General features: G+C 46.0%; 1 protein-coding gene across 1 annotated transcript; it reads left to right on the top strand.

Moving 5' to 3' along the window:
- The first annotated feature begins 8,290 nt into the window (after positions 1–8,290).
- LOC129830074 (peptidase inhibitor 16-like) lies at positions 8,291–19,697 on the top strand. The gene is made up of 5 exons (XM_055892274.1): positions 8,291–8,701; positions 16,524–16,748; positions 17,619–17,728; positions 17,963–18,054; positions 18,333–19,697. The coding sequence occupies exons 1-5, from the start codon at positions 8,534–8,536 to the stop codon at positions 18,800–18,802; spliced, it is 1,065 nt and encodes a 354-aa protein (XP_055748249.1). The 5' UTR covers positions 8,291–8,533; the 3' UTR covers positions 18,803–19,697.
- Positions 19,698–20,011: the final 314 nt, after the last annotated feature.

Here is a 20,011-nt window from a genome sequence, read left to right as displayed (position 1 = left end):
ATTCCTGGACTGCCCCCCCGGGACATTTTGAAGGAGATGTGAGGCATTTTGCATTTTGTGTGTGCAGTTTTGGGAATTGTGTGTAGAGTTTTGAAAAAAGGAGACAGTTTTGAAAATGTGTGTAAGCAGTTGGAAAAAACTGTAACACAAACATCAGCCATCTCACTGCAGAAATGTTTGGTACTTTCCTATTGCTTGATGTTGTTTTACCGCCGTGGATTGAGGGCATTTCAAGCGACAAGCTGGAAATAAATACCAAGGTAAAAGAAAATGAGAGTATAACAGTAAGTTTATGGAAGACCATAGTAAAGGAAGGTCATAGTAACACGTTAGAGGTATTCATATTGGAGGTACAAGTTGAACCAAATATGTGCCTAGTAAATCAAATGAAACTTAGTTAGGGTGAATGAGCTCATGCTTAATTATAACATAAGATCTATGCATCACTTGTACAGAGATCCCTGATGTGTAAGGCTTGTGGTGGTTGCTACGTGGGTGGGAGGCTGGTCAACAGGCCTGAATCCGGTACTGAGAGTTTGAGCAAGCCACTTCCTGTCATGGCCATACATCACTTTCTGCTGTTAACAGACTGTTTTAGTCAGACTCAGCAATATTAGTCATCCATACCATCAATGTTAACATAAACACCATAGTGTAAAAGTACATGTTTATCTCTTAAATATTTAGCTCTGTACAGTTGAATGGAGCTCCATGGCCATTGCATTGTTTATCAGTCATGATGAGGATATGGGTCCTCTCCGGACCTTCCACCCACACAGGCCAGGCAGCAACACTCTGAATGTGATACAGTAAGTCACACGCTAAGAGCACACACACTGTTCTAACCTTTGAAACATTCTTACACACAACTCTGCAAATAGTTGAAATAGTACAACTACAATGAGTTAGACTTAAAAACATAATATTTTGTAGAATGAAAAACATTGAATTAGATCCACGTAATGTACTGTATGTTGGATAACAGTAATATTGTAGCCCACAAGGATTCATTACCAGAAAAAAAAGAACACCCTTGAACACTCGCAATTGTTTTACTTCTTACTGACACTGACTTTGCTTTATTGAAGAAAAATGTACTTATTATGGCTGTGCTATGTGGTTATCTCACCTAGCTATCTTAAGATGAATGCACTAACTGTAAGTCACTCTGGATCTGACTAAAATGTAAATGTAATCAACAGCAGGTGGCACTGCATGTCTGAATCTCTCATTGTTTTCTGCTTAGTTTTCACAATACTATATTCATAACCTGTTCCACACTACCGTCAATAAGACAAATCTAATAGAAAGTGAGGTTATGTAAATATGAATCAAATAAAGATTAGATTTGGCAGCCAACAGACAGTAGAATGTCATCAGTTGCTCTTCCGAGAGCACTTGTTTTGTTTGGTTTGAATTATAGTTGTCCAGCAGATGTCAGTTGAGTCATTTTATGTTGCAATTGTCTTGCCTGGAAAACGACTAATGCTTTTGATTTGGCAATGCTTTATTTTCGATTTTCAGTTGAGGTACACGTCATAGAGTATAGTCGGTGCATGTCTCCAATCAGAGAGAAGGGTGCTGATGCTTCTAGGGGTTCTGAAGTGTTCTTCACTCCACATAATCATTGAAAAAACAAACAACAAATGTCTCTTTGAGAAGTAATTTCCTGTTCAGAATTTCTGAGCACCGTGCAGTGGTTGCAGAATTTCCATCAGAAAACAAATTGTGTAATATCCCCAAGGATACAAGTCCCTGCCTGAGATGGTCCAGAAAATAAGTCACACTGAAATTCTAGGCCTGGAAAAAGTTTGGTGCATTGATTGGATTTTATTACATTTTTAATGTAAGAAATATCCTACTTTTTCTAGGGTTACACATGCATACTTGCATGTACTTGATGATGAGTAGCAGTTGTATAGAAGTCAAACGTTTAGAAACAAAATAGGTTATGGAACACAATTTCTATGTCTTCGCTGACCACAAGGCATAAGATGTTCATTTAACTTGTTCTTGGGAACTTATTTTTCATCAAATTGAACAGAAAAGGGTCCTCCCAGAACCCTGCTTCTCTACAGCACGCATCCTGGTAGATACAGAGAGAGAGGATGACGGGGAGCTGCTCTGCACTGAGGGCCTGTGATGTTAAAGGTTCCAGATGCATGGGGAGGGGAGTTTTGGGAGGAGTCCTAAGGGGCTGAACACAGGGAATTAGAGCCCAGAGCTGAAGTCATACTCAGCTGTGGCAAGTAGACACTCCACCCCAAAATCTGCCTGTACTCCTGCACCATGGTCGCCAAGGCAACAGCCAGGCCAGAGAACAGAGAGGACAGCAGCAGAGTCCAGGACCAGACATCCAGAAGCTCCATGCTGCATACACAGACAGACAGAACTGAAGCAGTCAGGCATCACCATAGTTTCCAGGGCAAACACCTGTAAGACTCGAATGGCCGTTTACTTTAATTCATACTGTAATAAAGAACGCAGTATGAAGGATTTACTGAACCTCGTAGTGTCTAATTGCAAAATACATCTCATGTCTCTCTAAGGTGATGATATTGCAGCGCACAGCAGTGAACCCAGATCGGTGGGGGGAAAAGCAAACACCCTATCCATCGCACCAATAGGAATAACTCACTTGGTGGGAATTGTTATGTGTCTCATAGGACGAGGATCGCTACAATATGATAAGCAGGATGGAACACTTCCAAAATGAGTGTGTCTGCGCTCATGGCAGTCTCTATGGGGGTGCCACAGGGTTCAATTCTCGGGCCGACTCTTTTCTCTGTATATATCAATGATGTTGCTCTTGCTGCGGGTGATTCTTTGATCCACCTCTACACAGACGACACAATTCTATATACATCTGGCCCTTCTTTGGACACTGTGTTAACAAACCTCCAAATGAGCTTCAGCGCCATACAACACTCCTTCCGTGGCCTCCAACTGCTCTTAAAAGCTAGTAAAACTAAATGCATGTTCTTCAACCGATCGCTGCCCACGCCCGCCCGACTAGCATCACTACTCTGGATGGTTCCGACTTAGAATATGTGGACAAATTTAAATACCTAGGTGTCTGGCTAGACTGTAAACTCTCCTTCCAGACTCACATCAAACATCTCCAATCCAAAATTAAATCTAGAAGCGGCTTCCTATTTCGCAACAAAGCCTCCTTCACTCATGCTGCCAAACATACCCTCGTAAAACTGACTATCCTACCAATCCTCAACTTCGGCGATGTCATTTACAAAATAGCCTCCAACACTCTACTCCACAAATTGGATACAGTCTATCACAGTGCCATCCGTTTTGTCACCAAAGCCCTATATACTACCCACCAATGCGACCTGTATGCGCTCGTTGGCTGGTCCTCGCTACATACTCGTTGCCAAACCCACTGACTCCAGGTTATCTATAAGTCTTTGTTAGGTTTAGCTCCGCCTTATCTCAGCTCACTGGTCACCATAGCAACACCCACCCGTAGCACGCGCTCCAGCAGGTATATTTCACTGGTCATCTCCAAAGCCAACACCTCATTTGGCCGCCTTTCCTTCCAATACTCTGCTGCCAATGACTGGAACGAAATGCAAAAATCACTGAAGTTGGAGACTTTGAAGTGACCCTTGAGAGAGAGAAAGAGAGGACTTTAGTGCCTGGACATGCTGAGGGGGACACTTCTCTGGGCTGGCCTGGTGGGTTTCTATGTCATCGTCACCCTGTGTCCAGCCTCCTGCCAGCTGAGCGAGGACGACACAGAGACCCTCGTGGAGCTGCACAACAGCTACCGTGGCCAGGTGGTGCCCAATTCCACCTACATGCAGAAAGTGGTAAGGGCAGCATGACTGGGGGGGCGGATAGAGGATAGAGGTTATCTCTACCTGTATCTCCTTCACTAACTTTAAGCGTCAGCTGTCAGAGCAACTTACCGATCACTGCAGCTGTACATAGCCCATCTGTAAATAGCCCATCCAACTACCTACCTCATCCCCATATTTGTTTTTGTTTTTCTGCTCTTTTGCACACCAGTATTTCTACTTGCACATCCTCATCTGCACATCTATAACTACAGTGTTAATTGCTAAATTGTAATTACTTTGCCACTATTGGCCTATTTATTGCCTTTCCGTCCTTACTTCATTTGCACACACTGTATACATATTTTTCTATTGTGTTATTGACTGTATGATTGTTTATCCCATGTGTAACTCTGTGTTGTTTTTGTCGCACTGCTTTGCTTTATCTTGGCCAGGTCGCAGTTGTAAATGAGAACTTGTTCTCAACTGGCCTACCTCGTTAAATAAAGGTGAAATAAATCAATAAATAAAACATTGGTTACCATGCTAAAGTTGATGCCCCTCAGTCCGGAGCTGCCCCTCAGTCCGGAGCTGCCCCTCTGTTCGGAGCTGCCCCTCAGTCCAGTGGGGCCTTTAATTAGGATCTTAGACCCTAGGTCGGAGGCAAGGGTCGTCCCTCTGAAGAGGCCCTTGAAGAGGGCAATGACTATGTTAGAGTGGGGTCTACGTCCCGCACCCGAGCCGCTGCCATGAATGTGGCCCACCCGGACCCTCCCCTTTAGATTAGGTTTTTGCGGCCGGAGTCCGCCCCTTTGTGTGGGGGGGTACTATCACGCCCTGACCTGAGTATTTTTTGTTTTCTTTAAATATTTTGGTTAGGTCAGGGTGTGACGATGGTGGTTTGTGTGTTTTTGTCTCGTCTAGGGTGTTTGTTCTGTCTAGGTGTTTTTTGTAGATTTATGGGGTTGTGTTCATTCTAGGTGTTTATGTAAGTCTATGGTTGCCTAGATTGGTTCTCAATTAGAGGCAGGTGTTTATCGTTGTCTCTGATTGGGAACCATATTTAGGCAGCCATGTTCTTTGGGTATTTTGTGTTTGATTGTTTCCTGTGTCAGTGTTTGTGCCACACGGTACTGCTTCGGTTTGTTCACGTTTATTGTTTTTGTATTTGTGTTCATGTTCAGTTTTCCCTATTAAAACACGGACACCTACCACGCTGCGTATTGGTCCGATCCTTGCTACACCTCTTCAGAGGAAGAAGAGGACGACAGCCGTTACAGTTGTATGATTTTAAGTTTTTGTAATGGACAATAAAATCATCATTATGTCCACCCATGTAAACACTGTCATTCAGAATGTTTATTCACACTTGGACATGTAAAACTAGCCTCTGTGTCACTTTGAAAGAATCGTTCATTTGACCCCATTCATAGCAATCAAATCAAATGTATTTATAAAGCCCTTCTTACATCAGCTGATATCTCAAAGTGCTGTACAGAAACCCAGCCTAAAACCCCAAACAGCAATCAATGCACGGTGGCTAGGAAAAACTCCCTAGAAAGGCCAGAACCTAGGAAGAAACCTAGAGAGGAACCAGGCTATGAGGGTTGGCCAGTCCTCTTCTGGCTGTGCCGGGTGGAGATTATAACAGAACATGGCCAAGATGTTCAAATGTTCATAGATGACCAGCAGGGTCAAATAATAATGAACACAGTGGATGTCGAGGGTGCAACAGGTCAGCACCTCAGAAGTAAATGTCAGTTGGCTTTTCATAGCCGATCATTCAGATCTCTACCGCTACTGCTGTCTCTAGAGAGTTGAAAACAGCAGTTCTGGGACAGGTAGCAGTTCTGGGACAGGTAGCACGTCCGTGAACAGGTCAGGGTTCCATAACCGCAGGCAGAACAGTTGAAACTGAAGCAGTAGCACGGCCGGGTGGCCTGGGGACAGCAAGGAGTCATCGCGGCAGGTAGTCCTGAGGCATGGTCCTAGGGCTCAGGTCCTCCGAGAGAGAGAAAAAAAAAAGAAAGAGAGAAAGAGAGAAAGAAAGAGAGAAAGAAAGGTAGAACAATCAAACATACTGAGCTTTGTTCAATATCAACAAGCTCTTGGAAAATAATCTGAGATTGGATTTAATCTTCTTGCTCAAGCTCAACCATGGCTTGTGTTATGTTCTGTAAGAGCTAAGACACTACAGCTTGGGTCAGGCCAAAGGGGCACAGGCAGCCCTGGGGTATGTTTACCTGTACCATAGCTCACCATGATTTCAGCACTAGGCTCTAGAATCCTGAAAAGTGTGGATCTCCAGAGCTCTCCTCTGGCCATCTGAAGCCTGTCATAGGCCTGCTGAATCCAGTCAAGACCAAGGCGGGTATGATGCTGGAAGACTAGGGATACATCTACGGTGAACATCTGAAACACCCCAGGACAGGTTGAGGGAATGCCTAATGCCTTTATGTTGTTGTCTTGTCCATTCATCACTTTGCTAAGACCTCTGAGATAGTAGGCTGAGATAAACTCACAGAACGTGGTGTTCTTGAATTAAGACAAAGTGAAGCTGCTAGTGCTCATTCAAGAGTTGTAGTGGTATGTACTTTCCATATCAAACTGCATCTGCAACCAAGAAAGCTGTGTCCTAGAAAAACAGCAGCTGATAAGAAACAACCAGGATTCAGAAAGGCCTAGTCAAATCATCCTTTGATGAAAGATAACAGGAAAGATTATGACAGAGAAAGGCAAGCTAAGTGCGAGTTTGTGACATGTTGTTGTTGTGTTCCATCACTGAAAAATGAATGTATCTGATTTGGATTAATTCAAATGTGGCTCTGATTAACGAGTTGTGGTTTCTGCTCTTATTTAGCCAGGGAGAAATGGCTCTTCCACTATGGCAGGACAGCTAGGGCGGATCCAAGGACAAGTCCACATAAATTACTCCCTTACTGCCTGCGCATGAATCTACTTAATGTGTGAAAAAAAACTCCTACGTCCATTAAGTTGCTAAAGAACATAAACCCATTGGATAGAGAGGGATGAATACCAGGGTGTGTATTTGAGGTACAGCACATTGCGGAGAGATCCTTTCTGTGGAGGTTAATGTCATGAAATGATGCAATCCTCTTCTCAGCTGGTAGTAATATTGTACATTTCCTGTAAGTAAGTCGTAGTTGTTTTGAAAGCTTTTCTCTCAGGCAAGGTTTCTCAGAACAGCTCTAATACTTGTGCTCCCTGTGGCATTACAGTCACGGAGCACATTCTGGAAGAAGGGCTTTTGGGAGGGTTCAGGTTCAGCTTATCAGGTCTCAGCTTTCAGTTCATTCTGCAGACCTGTGCATACCGAGCTACTGACCATGGGCAGCTGGAGTGTTTGGTTGCTATGTGTATGTGAGGGACTTGGCCCCACTTCTCTGGTCTAATAAAGTTTGAAGGAGCTCAGAGGTCCACACCCTCTATGGCTCTAGTGACGAAAAAAAATGAAACAAACCTTTCCTGTGAACACTCCAATATGACTGATACCTACCGCATATGTAATTCATGAACGGAATGTTAACCACTAGAATGAATGACAGCAAACATCACATGCTCAAATCTGTTGTTTTTCTGCAGTGCAGACCCCTGTCTCTCATAGACTCATACTGGGTATGCTTTCATGAAGTAGTATTGAGATAATGTATGAAGGGTCTCAGTGTGCTGAATGTACTGCCCTGAACCTTATAAAGGCCCCATGTAAAAACACCCTGCTGTGAGCAATGGGACATTCCCCGGTTCCAGCAGGATTATATGAGTTATGGACTGGGGAGACTGCTTTGTTTGTTACACTTGTCATAACTGAAATCATGAAATCCCGTTGCAATTCAGGATTTAGGAATGTGTCCCTAATATTAATAAGCATTTCTTTAATTTGATTGGCATAAGGAATGCATTCCTGGAAATTAAAATTAAAATCTGAATGACCACATTGAGGTGGATTGCAGAAAAGAGTCTGGTAGCTACCAAATGTTGATGGTACAGAGATGTGCATGTGCCAAGTGAATCACGTCCCACCAAACCCAATGCATAGGATCACATTACATTCTTTATCAGCTATGGAAATTCCTCTGTTATGAAGAGCTGTAACGGAAGGAGAATGAAAGTAAATATGACACTGGGGTGAGATACAACACAACATAGGTCAACTGCCTGATGCTGCTCACTCTTCCCATGTTTGGATTTAAGATCTTTCCTGTCAGGTGCACTATGGGGAAATCTGTGTCCTGACTCAGTGTTGAGAGCACAGAGTGAAGGCCAACTGCGTGTGAGTCAGAGATATGAACCGTATCTGTATCTCAACGTATCTCGATCTGTGTCTGTGTCCAGCCTGAAATCACACCAGATTCGTAAGAATAGGCCGATTGTTTTCAAGTGGTGTCGGTGCGTACCAGTCAGAGAGCAGCGTGTAATGTGACCTAGTGAGGGTGAGGGTGGTGTGGGTGTTCTCCTGTGGAGAGCAGGGTGGAGTCACTCCCTCTTAATATCTCCAGCCTGAGATCCAAGAGGAGAAGAGACAGAGCAGCTGAAGCACACACTATACACACACAAGTACATTGACCAAAAGAAAGATTTTCACACACACATACACGTACTCACAGAACACACATCTACACACTGGAAACACACATTCACATACAGCAACACCCTCTGATACCGGCAGACATCTGAAGTGACTCTTGAGAGAGAGAAAGAGAGGACTTTACTGCCTAGACATGCTGAGGGGGACACTTCTCTGGGCTGGCCTGGTGGGATTCTATGTCATTGTCACCCTGTGTCCAGCCTCCTGCCAGCTGAGCGAGGACGACACAGAGACTCTCGTGGAGCTGCACAACAGCTACCGTGGCCAGGTGGTGCCCAATTCCACCTACATGCAGAAAGTGGTAAGGGCAGCATGACTGGGGGGACGGATAGGAGGTTATCTCTACCTGTATCTCTACCTGTCCGCTGCGAGATGGGTTCAGTCTGGGCACCTCTGCATCAGAATAGGTGGAAATAATATTTTTTAACCCTTTGTGGTGAGGAGCTTCTTGGATATTGGGATACTACTGTATGGCTGGTGGGATTGATGGAGTTTACCCCTGTTTTGACTGCCGTCACCTGGTGTGGTTAGTAGTACTCGTTGTTCTCATGAGGTTAATATGTATTAGAATTGATCTCAGGTGGATGTAGTAGATACATAGGTTTCTTCTGGTGTGGGGATTTTTGATTGATATTTATGTTTGTGCAATGCTGCCAGTTGTTCAGTATTGTACATGAAATGGGTGCTTCAGTAACTTAAAATATCCATTAGTTTTCAGCTTTAAAACGGTCTTGCATCAAAACTGAACTCTGCCTGCATCTATAGTGTCATGGCCATTGCTTTGACATGAAATCAGCATTTCATAAATGACAAAAATCTTGTTGTGCAGAACATTTACCATAGTGCTGCAGAAGATGCATCATACCTAATACATATTACCACCCCATAACGCTGCACCATGTTTAAATCAGCATATCAATTATAAAAGTAATCCCAAGACAAAACTTTTGTCGACATCCAGAGTTAAGTTAACGACTTTGCTGATAGAGCCTGTCTGTGCCTCAGTGCATTTCTGTGTTGATTCACCCCACCATGACTGAGTGAGTGGGTGTTCACAGTTGAGTCCAGGGTTATGCAACGCATGAGAGTGAGTGAGTGTGTGTGTGAGTGTGCACACTGTGGGATGTGAATGCTAAAGTTGCTATCTGACAGTCCCAGGAATAGGTCTCTGCCTGTCTCTGTGTTAAGATGAACGCACCACCGAGGCCATTTTCATGAATGGGTTCATATCATTAATTCATAGCATTAAAGCATTAATTGCAGTTGAGTGGAATCATGAGTCATCATGACCAACAAAACCGCAACATTCCAACAGTAACTTCCTGTTAAGCACTGCTTCATCCTTACCTGTGAATGACAGTTTATTAGATGTCCTGGGACAGGAATGTCCGTCAAACATCACAGTAATCAATTACCTGGAGAAAGACAGATCATGTGGACTATACAAGAAGAAACAGAACATACCTATTTGAAATAAGAAATTAATGTAACTTTTTATTTATATTTTATTTGGAAGATTCAATGAAATTTTAATGGGTGTTTCAAAACATAGCTGTATGTCATTGACTCATATATCACAGCTTTCTACGTCACTACTTAGTGATCAATTGATTGAGTCAGGTTTCATCTGCAGAGTCACACCCCATGTGGAATGTCCTTGATTTTCTGTGTACTGGACACAGCATCTAATGCTGACCAGATGGTCAGGGGGACGCCTTTGTTTTCTCTGGCTGAAGCATGACAAAGATGTACAGCTCTGTTTGCCCAAGAACAGAGAGGAGGAGATCTGATGTCCTGAGGCTAGGATGCAAGATGCTGTGGAATTTCAACTAGTATCCCCGGCCTCCAACACAAGACCTCTGTTTGTTTAGAGTCATGGGGTGACTGGACAAATAAACTGAACTTCACATGACTCCACACTGGATGTCTCTGTCTGGACAGGTCATGATACAAAGACAATACGCGTTCGTACAATACTGCATCTCTTCAAACCAATTACCACCATAACATTTGGCGAGCTAAATCAAGATCAAGCCTTATCTGTCAAGTGCCATTTCATCCTCTTGCTCATTACAATACTTGTATAGGAATTGAACTGAATGTAAGGAGTGCGTACTGACGGCAGAGAAGTCAGACGCAGGAGAGCAAAAACTGTGTTTCCAAATGGCGCAGTTTAATAACAACAACAAAAAACACCGGAAAACAGAACAATCAAATAATGGGTACATAACCCGATGCACACCAGGACAGGCGTGCACAAGCACAATCACCGACAAGGACAGGTTCTGGCGTTTCTAGGGAGTTTTTCCTAGCATCCGTGCTTCTACACCTGCATTGCTTGCTGTTTGGGGTTTTAGGCTGGGTTTCTTTACAGCACTTTGAGATATCAGCTGATGTAAGAAGGGCTATATAAATACATTTGATTGGATTTTAAATTTTTTAAACAGAGGAGTACCCCCCCCCCCCCCCTGACTTGCAGCTCCAGCAGCGGGTCGACACCGGCCTCGGGGACGACCCAGAGGGTGAGATGCAGGGCGATCCTGCAGCATAGATAGGTCCAACACGTCCTCGACCGGAACCCAGCACCTCTCCTCCGGGCCGTACCCCTCCCACTCCACGAGATACTGAAGGCCCTTCACCTCGAATCCAGTATGGAGCGAACGGAGTAACCCGGGGCCCCCCCGATGTCCAGAGGGGGCGGAGGAACCTCCCTCACCTCAGAATCCTGGAGCGGGCCAGCCACCACCGGCCTGAGGAGAGACATATGGAACGAGGGTTTAATACGGTAATCAGGTGGAAGCTGTAACCTACAACAAACCTCGTTCACTCTCCTCAGGACTTTAAATGGCCCCACAAACCGCGGACCCAGCTTCCGGCAGGGCAGGCGGATGGGCAGGTTTCAGGTCGAGAGCCAGACGTGCGAACACCGGGGTCTCACTGCGGTGGCGATCTGCATTCCTCTTTTTGCGCGTCACGGCCTGCTGAAAGTGGACACGGACGGCTTCCCATGTCTCATCCTCGCGCCTGAACCAGTCGTCCACTGCAGGAACCTTGGTCTGACCCTGATGCCAAGGCGCCAGAACCGGCTGGTACCCCAGTACGCACTGGAAGGGAGAGAGGTTAGTGGAAGAGTGGCGGAGTGAGTTCTGTGCCATCTCGGCCCAGGACACGAACGCAGCCCACTCCCCCGGCCGGTCCTGGCAATAGGACCACAGAAACCTACCAACATCCTGGTTCACTCTCTCCACCTGCCCATTACTCTCCGGGTGAAACCCTGAAGTAAGACTGATCGAGACCCCCAGATGTTCCATGAACGCCTTCCAGACCCTAGACCTGAACTGGGGACCCCGATCAGACACTATATCCTCAAGCACCCCGTAGTGCCGGAAGACGTGTGTAAACAAGGCCTCCGCAGTCTGTAGGGCCGTAGGGAGACAGGGCAGAGGGAGGAGACGACAGGACTTAGAGAAACGATCCACAATGACCAGGATCGCGGTGTTACCCTGTGAGAGTGGAAGATCAGTCAGAAAATCCACCGACAGGTGCGACCAAGGCCGCTGTGGAACGGGTAAGGGGTGTAGCTTACCTCTGGGTAGGTGCCTCGGAGCCTTACACTTGGTGCACACCGAGCAGGAGGAAATATAAACCCTCACATCCTTAGCCAAGGTAGGCCACCAGTACCTCCCGCTCCTACAGCGCACTGTCCGACCGATCCCAGGATGACCAGAGGAGGGTGACGTGTGGGCCCAATAGATCAACCGGTCACGAACAGCAGACGGGAAGTACAGACACCCAGCGGGACACTGGATGGGAGCGGGCTCTGCACGTAACGCCTGCTCAATGTCCGTGTCCAGCTCCCACACTACCGGCGCCACCAGACAGGAGGCGGGGAGTATGGGAGTGGGACCCATGGGCTGCTCCTCTGTGTCATACAGCCGGGACAATGTGTCTGCCTTAACGTTCTGGGAGCCTGGTCTGTAGGAAAGGGTAAACACAAAATGGGTGAAAAACATGGCCCACCTTGCCTGGTGAGGGTTCAGTCTCCTCGCCGCCTGGATGTACTCCAGATTGCGGTGATCAGTCCAGATGAGAAAAGGGTGTCTAGCCCCCTCAAGCCAATGTCTCCACGCCTTCAAGGCCTTGACGACAGCCAACAGCTCCCGGTCCCCCACGTCATAGCTTCGCTCCGCCGGGCTGAGCTTCTTCAAGAAGAAGACACAGGGGCGGAGCTTAGGTGGCGTACCCAAGCACTGAGAAAGCATAGCTCCTATCCCAGCCTCGGACGTGTCCACCTCCACTATGAACGCCAGAGGGATCCGGATTGGCCAGCTTGGGAGCCGAGGTAAACAGAGCCCTCAGGTGACCAAAAGCCCTGTCCGCCTCAGCTGACCACTGCAAGCCGCTACCTGACCAAAACCCCGGATAAACCTCTGGTAGTAGTTGGCAAACCCTAAGAACCACTGCACCTCCTTTATGGTGGTGGGAGTCGGCCGATTACGCATGGCTGAAATGCGGTCACTCTCCATCTCCACCCCTGAGGTGGAAATGCAATACCCTAGGAAGGAGACGGACTGTTGGAAGAACAGGCACTTCTCAGCCTTGACGTACAGGTCATGCTCCAACAGGCGACCAAGCACCCTGCGCACCAGGGACCCATGCTCAGCGCGTGTAGCGGAGTATATCAAAATGTCATCAATATACACCACCACACCCTGCCCGTGCAGGTCCCTGAAAATCTCATCTACAAAGGCTTGGAAGACTGATGGCGAATTCATCAACCCGTACGCCATGACGAGGTATTCATAGTGCCCTGAGGTGGTACTGAAAGCCGTCTTCCACTCGTCTCCCTCCCGGATACGCACCAGGTTGTAAGCGCTCCTGAGATCTAGTTTGGTGAAGAAGCGCGCCCCGTGCATTGATTCTATCGCTGTGGCTATGAGCGGTAGCGGGTAACTGTACCTCACAGTGATCTGATTCAGATCAATACACGGGCGCAGACCTCCCTCCTTCACAAAAAAGAAACTCGAGGAGGCGGGTGAAGTGGAGGACCGAATGTACCCCTGACGCAGGGATTCGGAGACATATGTTTCCATAGCTTCCGTCTCCGCCTGTGAGAGGGGAGTATATGTGACTCCTGGGAAGTGCAGCGTCTACCTGAAGATTTATCGCACAATCGCCCCGTCGATGAGGTGGTAATTGCGTTTCCTTCTTTTTAGAGAAGGCGAGAGCCAAATCGACATATTCAGGGGTAATGCGCACGGTGGAGACCTGGTCTGGACTCTCCACCGTAGTAGCACCAACGGAAACCCCTAAACACCTATGTGAGCACTCTCACGACCACCCCGTGAGAGCCCTCTGTGGCAAAGAAACAGTGGGGTTATGACAAGCTAACCAGGGTAGGCCCAGCACCACGGGAAACGCAGGAGAGTCAAAAAGGAAGAGACTCATTCTCTCCTTGTGATCCCCCTGCATCACCATGCCCAAAGGAGCAGTGACCTCCCTAATCAACCCTGACCCTAATGGTCGACTATCTAAGGTGTGAACGGGGAAAGGCACGGGAACAATGGGAATCCCTAAACTATAGGCTAACGCTCTATCAATAAAATTCCCAGCCGCGCCTAAATTGACCAGCGCCGTATGCTGGGAATGCAGGGAAAACTCAGGGAAAGTGGCATACACAAACATATGTGCAACAGAGGGCTCTGGGTGAGAATGGTGCCGGCTCACCTGGGGTGAAACCAGAGTGCCCTGCCTGCTGCCTCGATCCCCAGAGGAACCCACCCGGCACCGACCGGCAGTGTGACCTCTGCGGCCACAGATGGTGCACGAGCTGGAACCCCCTCCGGTCTCCCTGCGCACCGCCCCTCCCAGCTCCATGGGTATCGGAGAGGGGGTGCGGGAGGATGGAATCACCAGACCCCAATCAGAACGTCCACAGGTAGCAAGCAGGTTGTCCAGCCAGTTGGACAGGTCCACCAGCTGGTCGAACGTGAGGGTGGTGTCTCTGCAGGCCAACTCCCGACGGACGTCCTCGGAGTTGGCCTGCAGCGGTAATGGTCGATCAGGGCCCTGTCGTTCCATCCCGCGCCGACAGCCAGGGTCCTAAACTCCAGGGCGAACTCCTGGGCGCTCCTCGTCTCCTGCCTCAGATGGAAGAAGCGCTCACCCGCCGCTCTACCCTCGGGCGGGTGGTCGAAGACTGCCCGGAAACGGCAGGTGAACTCCTTAAACTGGTCCAATGTCGCATCTCCCTTTCTCCACACGGCGTTGGCCCACTCAAGGGCTTTCCCAGTGAGGACGTGACGAGGGCGGACACCCCTATACCCGGGGTACCTGCTCCTGCTGACTCCATATTCGGGTTGGTGATTCTGTAAGAAGTGTGTACTGGCAACAGAGAAGTCAGACGCAGGAGAACAAAAACGGTGTTTCCAAACGGTGCAGTTTAATAACAAAAAAACCCACCGGAAAACAGAACAATCAAATAATGGGTACATAACCCGAAGCACACCAGGACAGGCGTGCACTTACAATAAACAATCACCGACAAGGACTTGAGGGGTGAACAGAGGGTTAAATACACAACATGTAATTGATGGGATTGGGACCAGGTGTGATACAAGAGAAGACAAAACCAAAGGAAAATGAAAAGAGGATCAGCGATGGCTAGAAGGTCGGTGACTTCGACCGCCGAACGCTGCCCGAACAAGGAGAGGGACCAACTTCGGCGGAAGTCATGACACTGAAACTATGTGGGATAAGCTCACATTCCTCAACCACTAATACCCGTATTACTGAAAGGTTCCTTATAAGTTCCTTAGTAAAGGTTTGATTTAATTAAGGAAGGATCATAAAAAGGAGTATGTGGTTTACATGGGAATGTTGGTGTGACTAATGTAATGTACAGTATGGTTTATGTCTAAAGTTAAAGGTGTGACTAATGTAATGTACAGTATGGTTTATGTCTAAAGTTAAAGGTGTGACTAATGTAATGTACAGTATGGTTTATGTCTAAAGTTAAAGGTGTGACTAATGTAATGTACAGTATGGTTTATGTCTAAAGTTAAAGGTGTGACTAATGTAATGTACAGTATGGTTTATGTCTAAAGTTAAAGGTGTGACTAATGTAATGTACAGTGTGGTTAAAGAGGATCCTTTTAGACAAAGATAGTCATTGTCTTCCTCCAATGTTAACATAACAAACCATCCCTTATCGGTTTGCAGTATTAACATTTCAATAGCGGAGAAGGAAATTCCTCTTGTTGCAGGCAGTATTAGAAGGAAATTCCTCTTGCTGCAGGCAGTATTAGAAGGAAATTCCTCTTGCTGCAGGCAGTATTAGAAGGAAATTCCTCTTGCTGCAGGCAGTATTAGAAGGAAATTCCTCTTGCTGCAGGCAGTATTAGAAGGAAATTCCTCTTGCTGCAGGCAGTATTAGAAGGAAATACCAATGTCGACTGGCGGGTGGCCCGGGTCAGGAATTGTTCAATTATTAGGGTAGTATAAATTGGCACATACATCAAATAAATACAGCAAATATACATCAAATAAAGAAATAGCTCAATTCAAAACCATTAGCAATAGTGTCTTATCTCCAAACTTTTCATAAGCATACCTCTTGTATTACAATCTGCCAGTGCTGTGCTATCTATATCAACCCTGAACGTTTGGTATTTAGATAGGGGTAGAGCGAGGACCATAGCTATTGGTTTTAGAATGCCACTTGCAAAAATAAATTTTTCCCTCTTTATTTTATTTATTTATTTATTTAACCTTTATTTAACCAGGTAGGCAAATTGAGAACACGTTCTCATTTACAAAAAAGAATCAGAGTAATAGGACAGAAGTGATTTTAGGATCAAACTTACTTGCAATGTGGTGGATATGCTGAACAGAATGATTAATTTGAAGTAGTTTGAAGTTGTACACAATTGAAACACTAATACAGTATAATAGAGTTGCATAGCAAGCTATGTACAGAGTTCTGTTTTGATCCTCAATGTTGGTTAATGTCTCCCTCTGTCGTTCAGTCTGCAGTACTACATCTGTACAGATTACAGGTAGCAGTCAAGCAGATTATTGGTAGTCTACAGTAATATGATGGTTTGTCTCTTTTTCGCCTTCAGAAATGGGATGAGAAGCTGAAGATCATAGCTGAGGGCTATGCTGTGAAGTGTATATGGGAGCACAACCCGGATCTAGAGGAGCTGAACATGGGAGAGAACCTGTTTGTGTCCAACGGACTCTTTGACCCCAACATTGCCATGGAGAAGTGGTTCCTGGAGCACCTAGACTACGACTACAACAACAACAGCTGCCAGGATGACAAGATGTGTGGACACTACACTCAGGTGAGTGACACAGGGAGATAATAGTTACTGTATTTGTAGAATACACTTCTTATAACACAGTATTACAACTGTGACAGGTTGAATATTCCTTTGTCTTTACTCCTGTGTGTATAACCCCTGTGATAGTGGGTGATGATGATGATGATGATGATGATGATGAGGAGGATAGTGATGGTGATGGTGATGATGGAGATGGAGATGATGATGGTGAGGATGGTGATAATGGTGGTGATGATGATGGTGGTGATGGTGATGATGGTGGTGATGATGATGATGGTGGTGATGGTGGTGATGATGATGATGATGATGGTGATGATGGCGATGATGATGGTGGTGATGATGATGATGATGATGATGATGATGATGGTGATGGTGGTGATGATGATGATGATGATGATGATGATGATGATGACGATGATGGTGATGATGATGGTGGTGATGATGGTGGTGATGATGATGATGATGATGATCGTGGTGGTGGTGGTGGTGATGATGATGATGGTGGCGGTGATGATGGTGGTGGTGATGGTGATGATGGTGGTGATGATGATGATGATGGTGGTGATGATGATGCTGATGATGATGATGGTGGTGATGATGATGATGGTGGTGATGGTGGTGGTGATGATGATGATGATGATGATGATGATGATGATGATGATGATGATGATGATGGTGGTGGTGATGGTGATGATGATGATGATGGTGATGATGATGATGATGATGATGATGATGATGATGATGATGATGATGATGATGATGATGATGATGGTGGTGGTGGTGGTGATGGTGGTGATGGTGATGATGGTGGTGGTGATGATGATGATGATGATGATGTTGATGATGGTGAGACTGCTGGGGATGTTTCAGATGGTGTGGGCGGACTCTCACTCTGTGGGCTGTGCTGTTCATCGCTGTGACACCATGGAGGGGCTGTCCTTTGACAAAGCCACCTTCCTAGTCTGCAATTATTACCCAGCGTAAGTATGTTACCAGAGAACATGGACTAAATTCCACATTCATCTCCTATTTCTAGACTTAGACATTCAGTTAACATAATGAATCCTTACCATTGCATTTCAATGATTGTGTTAGGGTTAGCATTACACCTGTAGAGACATTGTAATACCATTTTGGGTTTAGGGTTAGGGTTGGTCCCTGACTAACAGCCCTGACAGAGTGACCACTGACCTGTGTTACCATTTGCATTTCAGAGGTAACTTTAATGATGAGAAACCTTATGAGGAAGGTGAATGGTGCTCCAAGTGTCCAGACAACCTGCCGCGATGTGACCAGAACCTCTGTGGTAGGAACTCAGCACATGTCAATCACACAACTCTGCCCGCAACTCCGCCTGCCTGCCCCCTCTCCTGTCCCGCAAATGTATTTTACCTCACTATCTACCTCCAGTGTCTTGGAAAACACACAGATGTCAAATCTCATCCTCTCCAACCTGACCTAAGTGTCGAGCCAATTGTGGTTGATCATGGTATTCCCTCTTTGTGAAGATTGATTTGTTGCTTTGGGCTAGGGACACTGTAATCAGTTTCGAAGGTATAGATTTCTCATTATTGTTTCCCACAGTGCCTGATGCCCATGAGCCTACAGAGGAGCCTGATGTAGAGACAATGTACAGCTCTCTCCCAGGCACTGATGAGCCCTCCACACACACAGCCACAGCCACAGCCACCACCACAGCCACAGCCACAGCCACAGCCACCACCATAGCCACAGCCACAGCCACAGCCACCACCATAGCCACAGCCACAGCCACAGCCACCACCATAGCCACAGCCACCGAGGACACACCGGCATCACCACCGAGGACACAACCAGACTACTCATCAGCCCCTGAGCCAACCATGGCTGACAGAGAGGAGACAGGCACAGAGCCTGGGGACGAGGAGGAGGAGTGGGAGGGGGAGGGGGAGGAAAGAGCTACAGAGAGGGAGAAGGACAGTACTAGAGAACAACCTCCATCCAACGCAGGAAGTGTTTCTACTTCCCTACTTCTGGTTACTAGCTTGATGCCTTTACTGTCACTGGGATTGTGAGGGAGTGCATGAGGGAAAAGGTATCACACACACACGCACTATCTGGAGCTGAACTGGACATTGCTGGAAGTTGAATTACATTGTGATATAATTAAGCAATAAGGGCTGAGGGGGTGTGGTATATGTCCAATATACCACAGCTAAGGGCTGTTCTTATGCACGACGCATCGCAGAGTGCCTGGATACAGCCCTTAGCCGGGGTATATTGGTCATATATATTGGTCTGATATACCACGGCTGTCAGCCAATCAGCATTCAGGGCTCGAACCACCCAGTTTATAATTAAGCAAAAAGGCACGGGGAGGTATATAGAAAATATACCACGGCTAAGGGCTGTTCTTACGCACGACGCAAAGCGGAATGCCTGGATACAGCCCTTAGCCGGGGTATATTGGCCATATACCACAAACCCCCGAGGTGCCTTATTGCTATTATAAACTGGTTACCCACGTAATTAGTGCAGTACAAATAAATGTTTTGTCATACCTGTGGTATACGTTCTGATATACCACGAGTGTCAGTCAATCAGCATTCAGTGCTCGAACCACCCAGTTTATAATTATGTATACAGCATGGATTTATATTAAATAAACCAAAATAGCTAATTTGATGGTTATTTAGCTATTATTTGCTGGCAAATAATTACAGTTGGTAGTTTGCCATATGCTTTCTTAGCAATAAGCATAAAACATACAGTAGTTAACAATGTACTATAACAGTTGTATAAAAACAGTTACGACCTGTGACCAATCTAACAGCAACTACCTTTTAAAGCAAGGCACATCCTCTATAAACATGAATGGGATTCCTAAGCCTAAAGGAGCATAACTATTGACAATATTGAATATTTCTGTAAATGTCTGTATATAGAGTGTAATAAATATTGTTTGTTCTACTTGTCGGGTCTCAACACTTCCATGTGTCATATACTGTACCTTCCTCTGGACTGTGAATACATGTTTCTCACTACCACAAAGAACAGAAACCAGCAGCCTGATGAGCAGACGAGCTCCTCATCAAAATGACCTCTTTTAGGGCCATAGAAATGTGAGTTCAAAGGTTATTCTGCATCAGAATATGCTTTGTGTTTTCCTATAGTCCTTTCTTTCTGTAATGTTTTATCATTCTCATTCTCCTTTTAACCATTTTCATCAGTTAGGTGTGTTGCATGTAAAATAAATATATAACGAAGTGGAGAGAAAAAACAGC

The sequence above is a fragment of the Salvelinus fontinalis genome, chromosome 31, assembly GCF_029448725.1.
Source record: "Salvelinus fontinalis isolate EN_2023a chromosome 31, ASM2944872v1, whole genome shotgun sequence".
Classification (NCBI taxonomy): Eukaryota; Metazoa; Chordata; class Actinopteri; order Salmoniformes; family Salmonidae; genus Salvelinus; species Salvelinus fontinalis.
The sequence above is the reverse complement of the archived record's forward strand: the minus strand, read 5'-3'. Positions and strand labels throughout refer to the sequence as shown.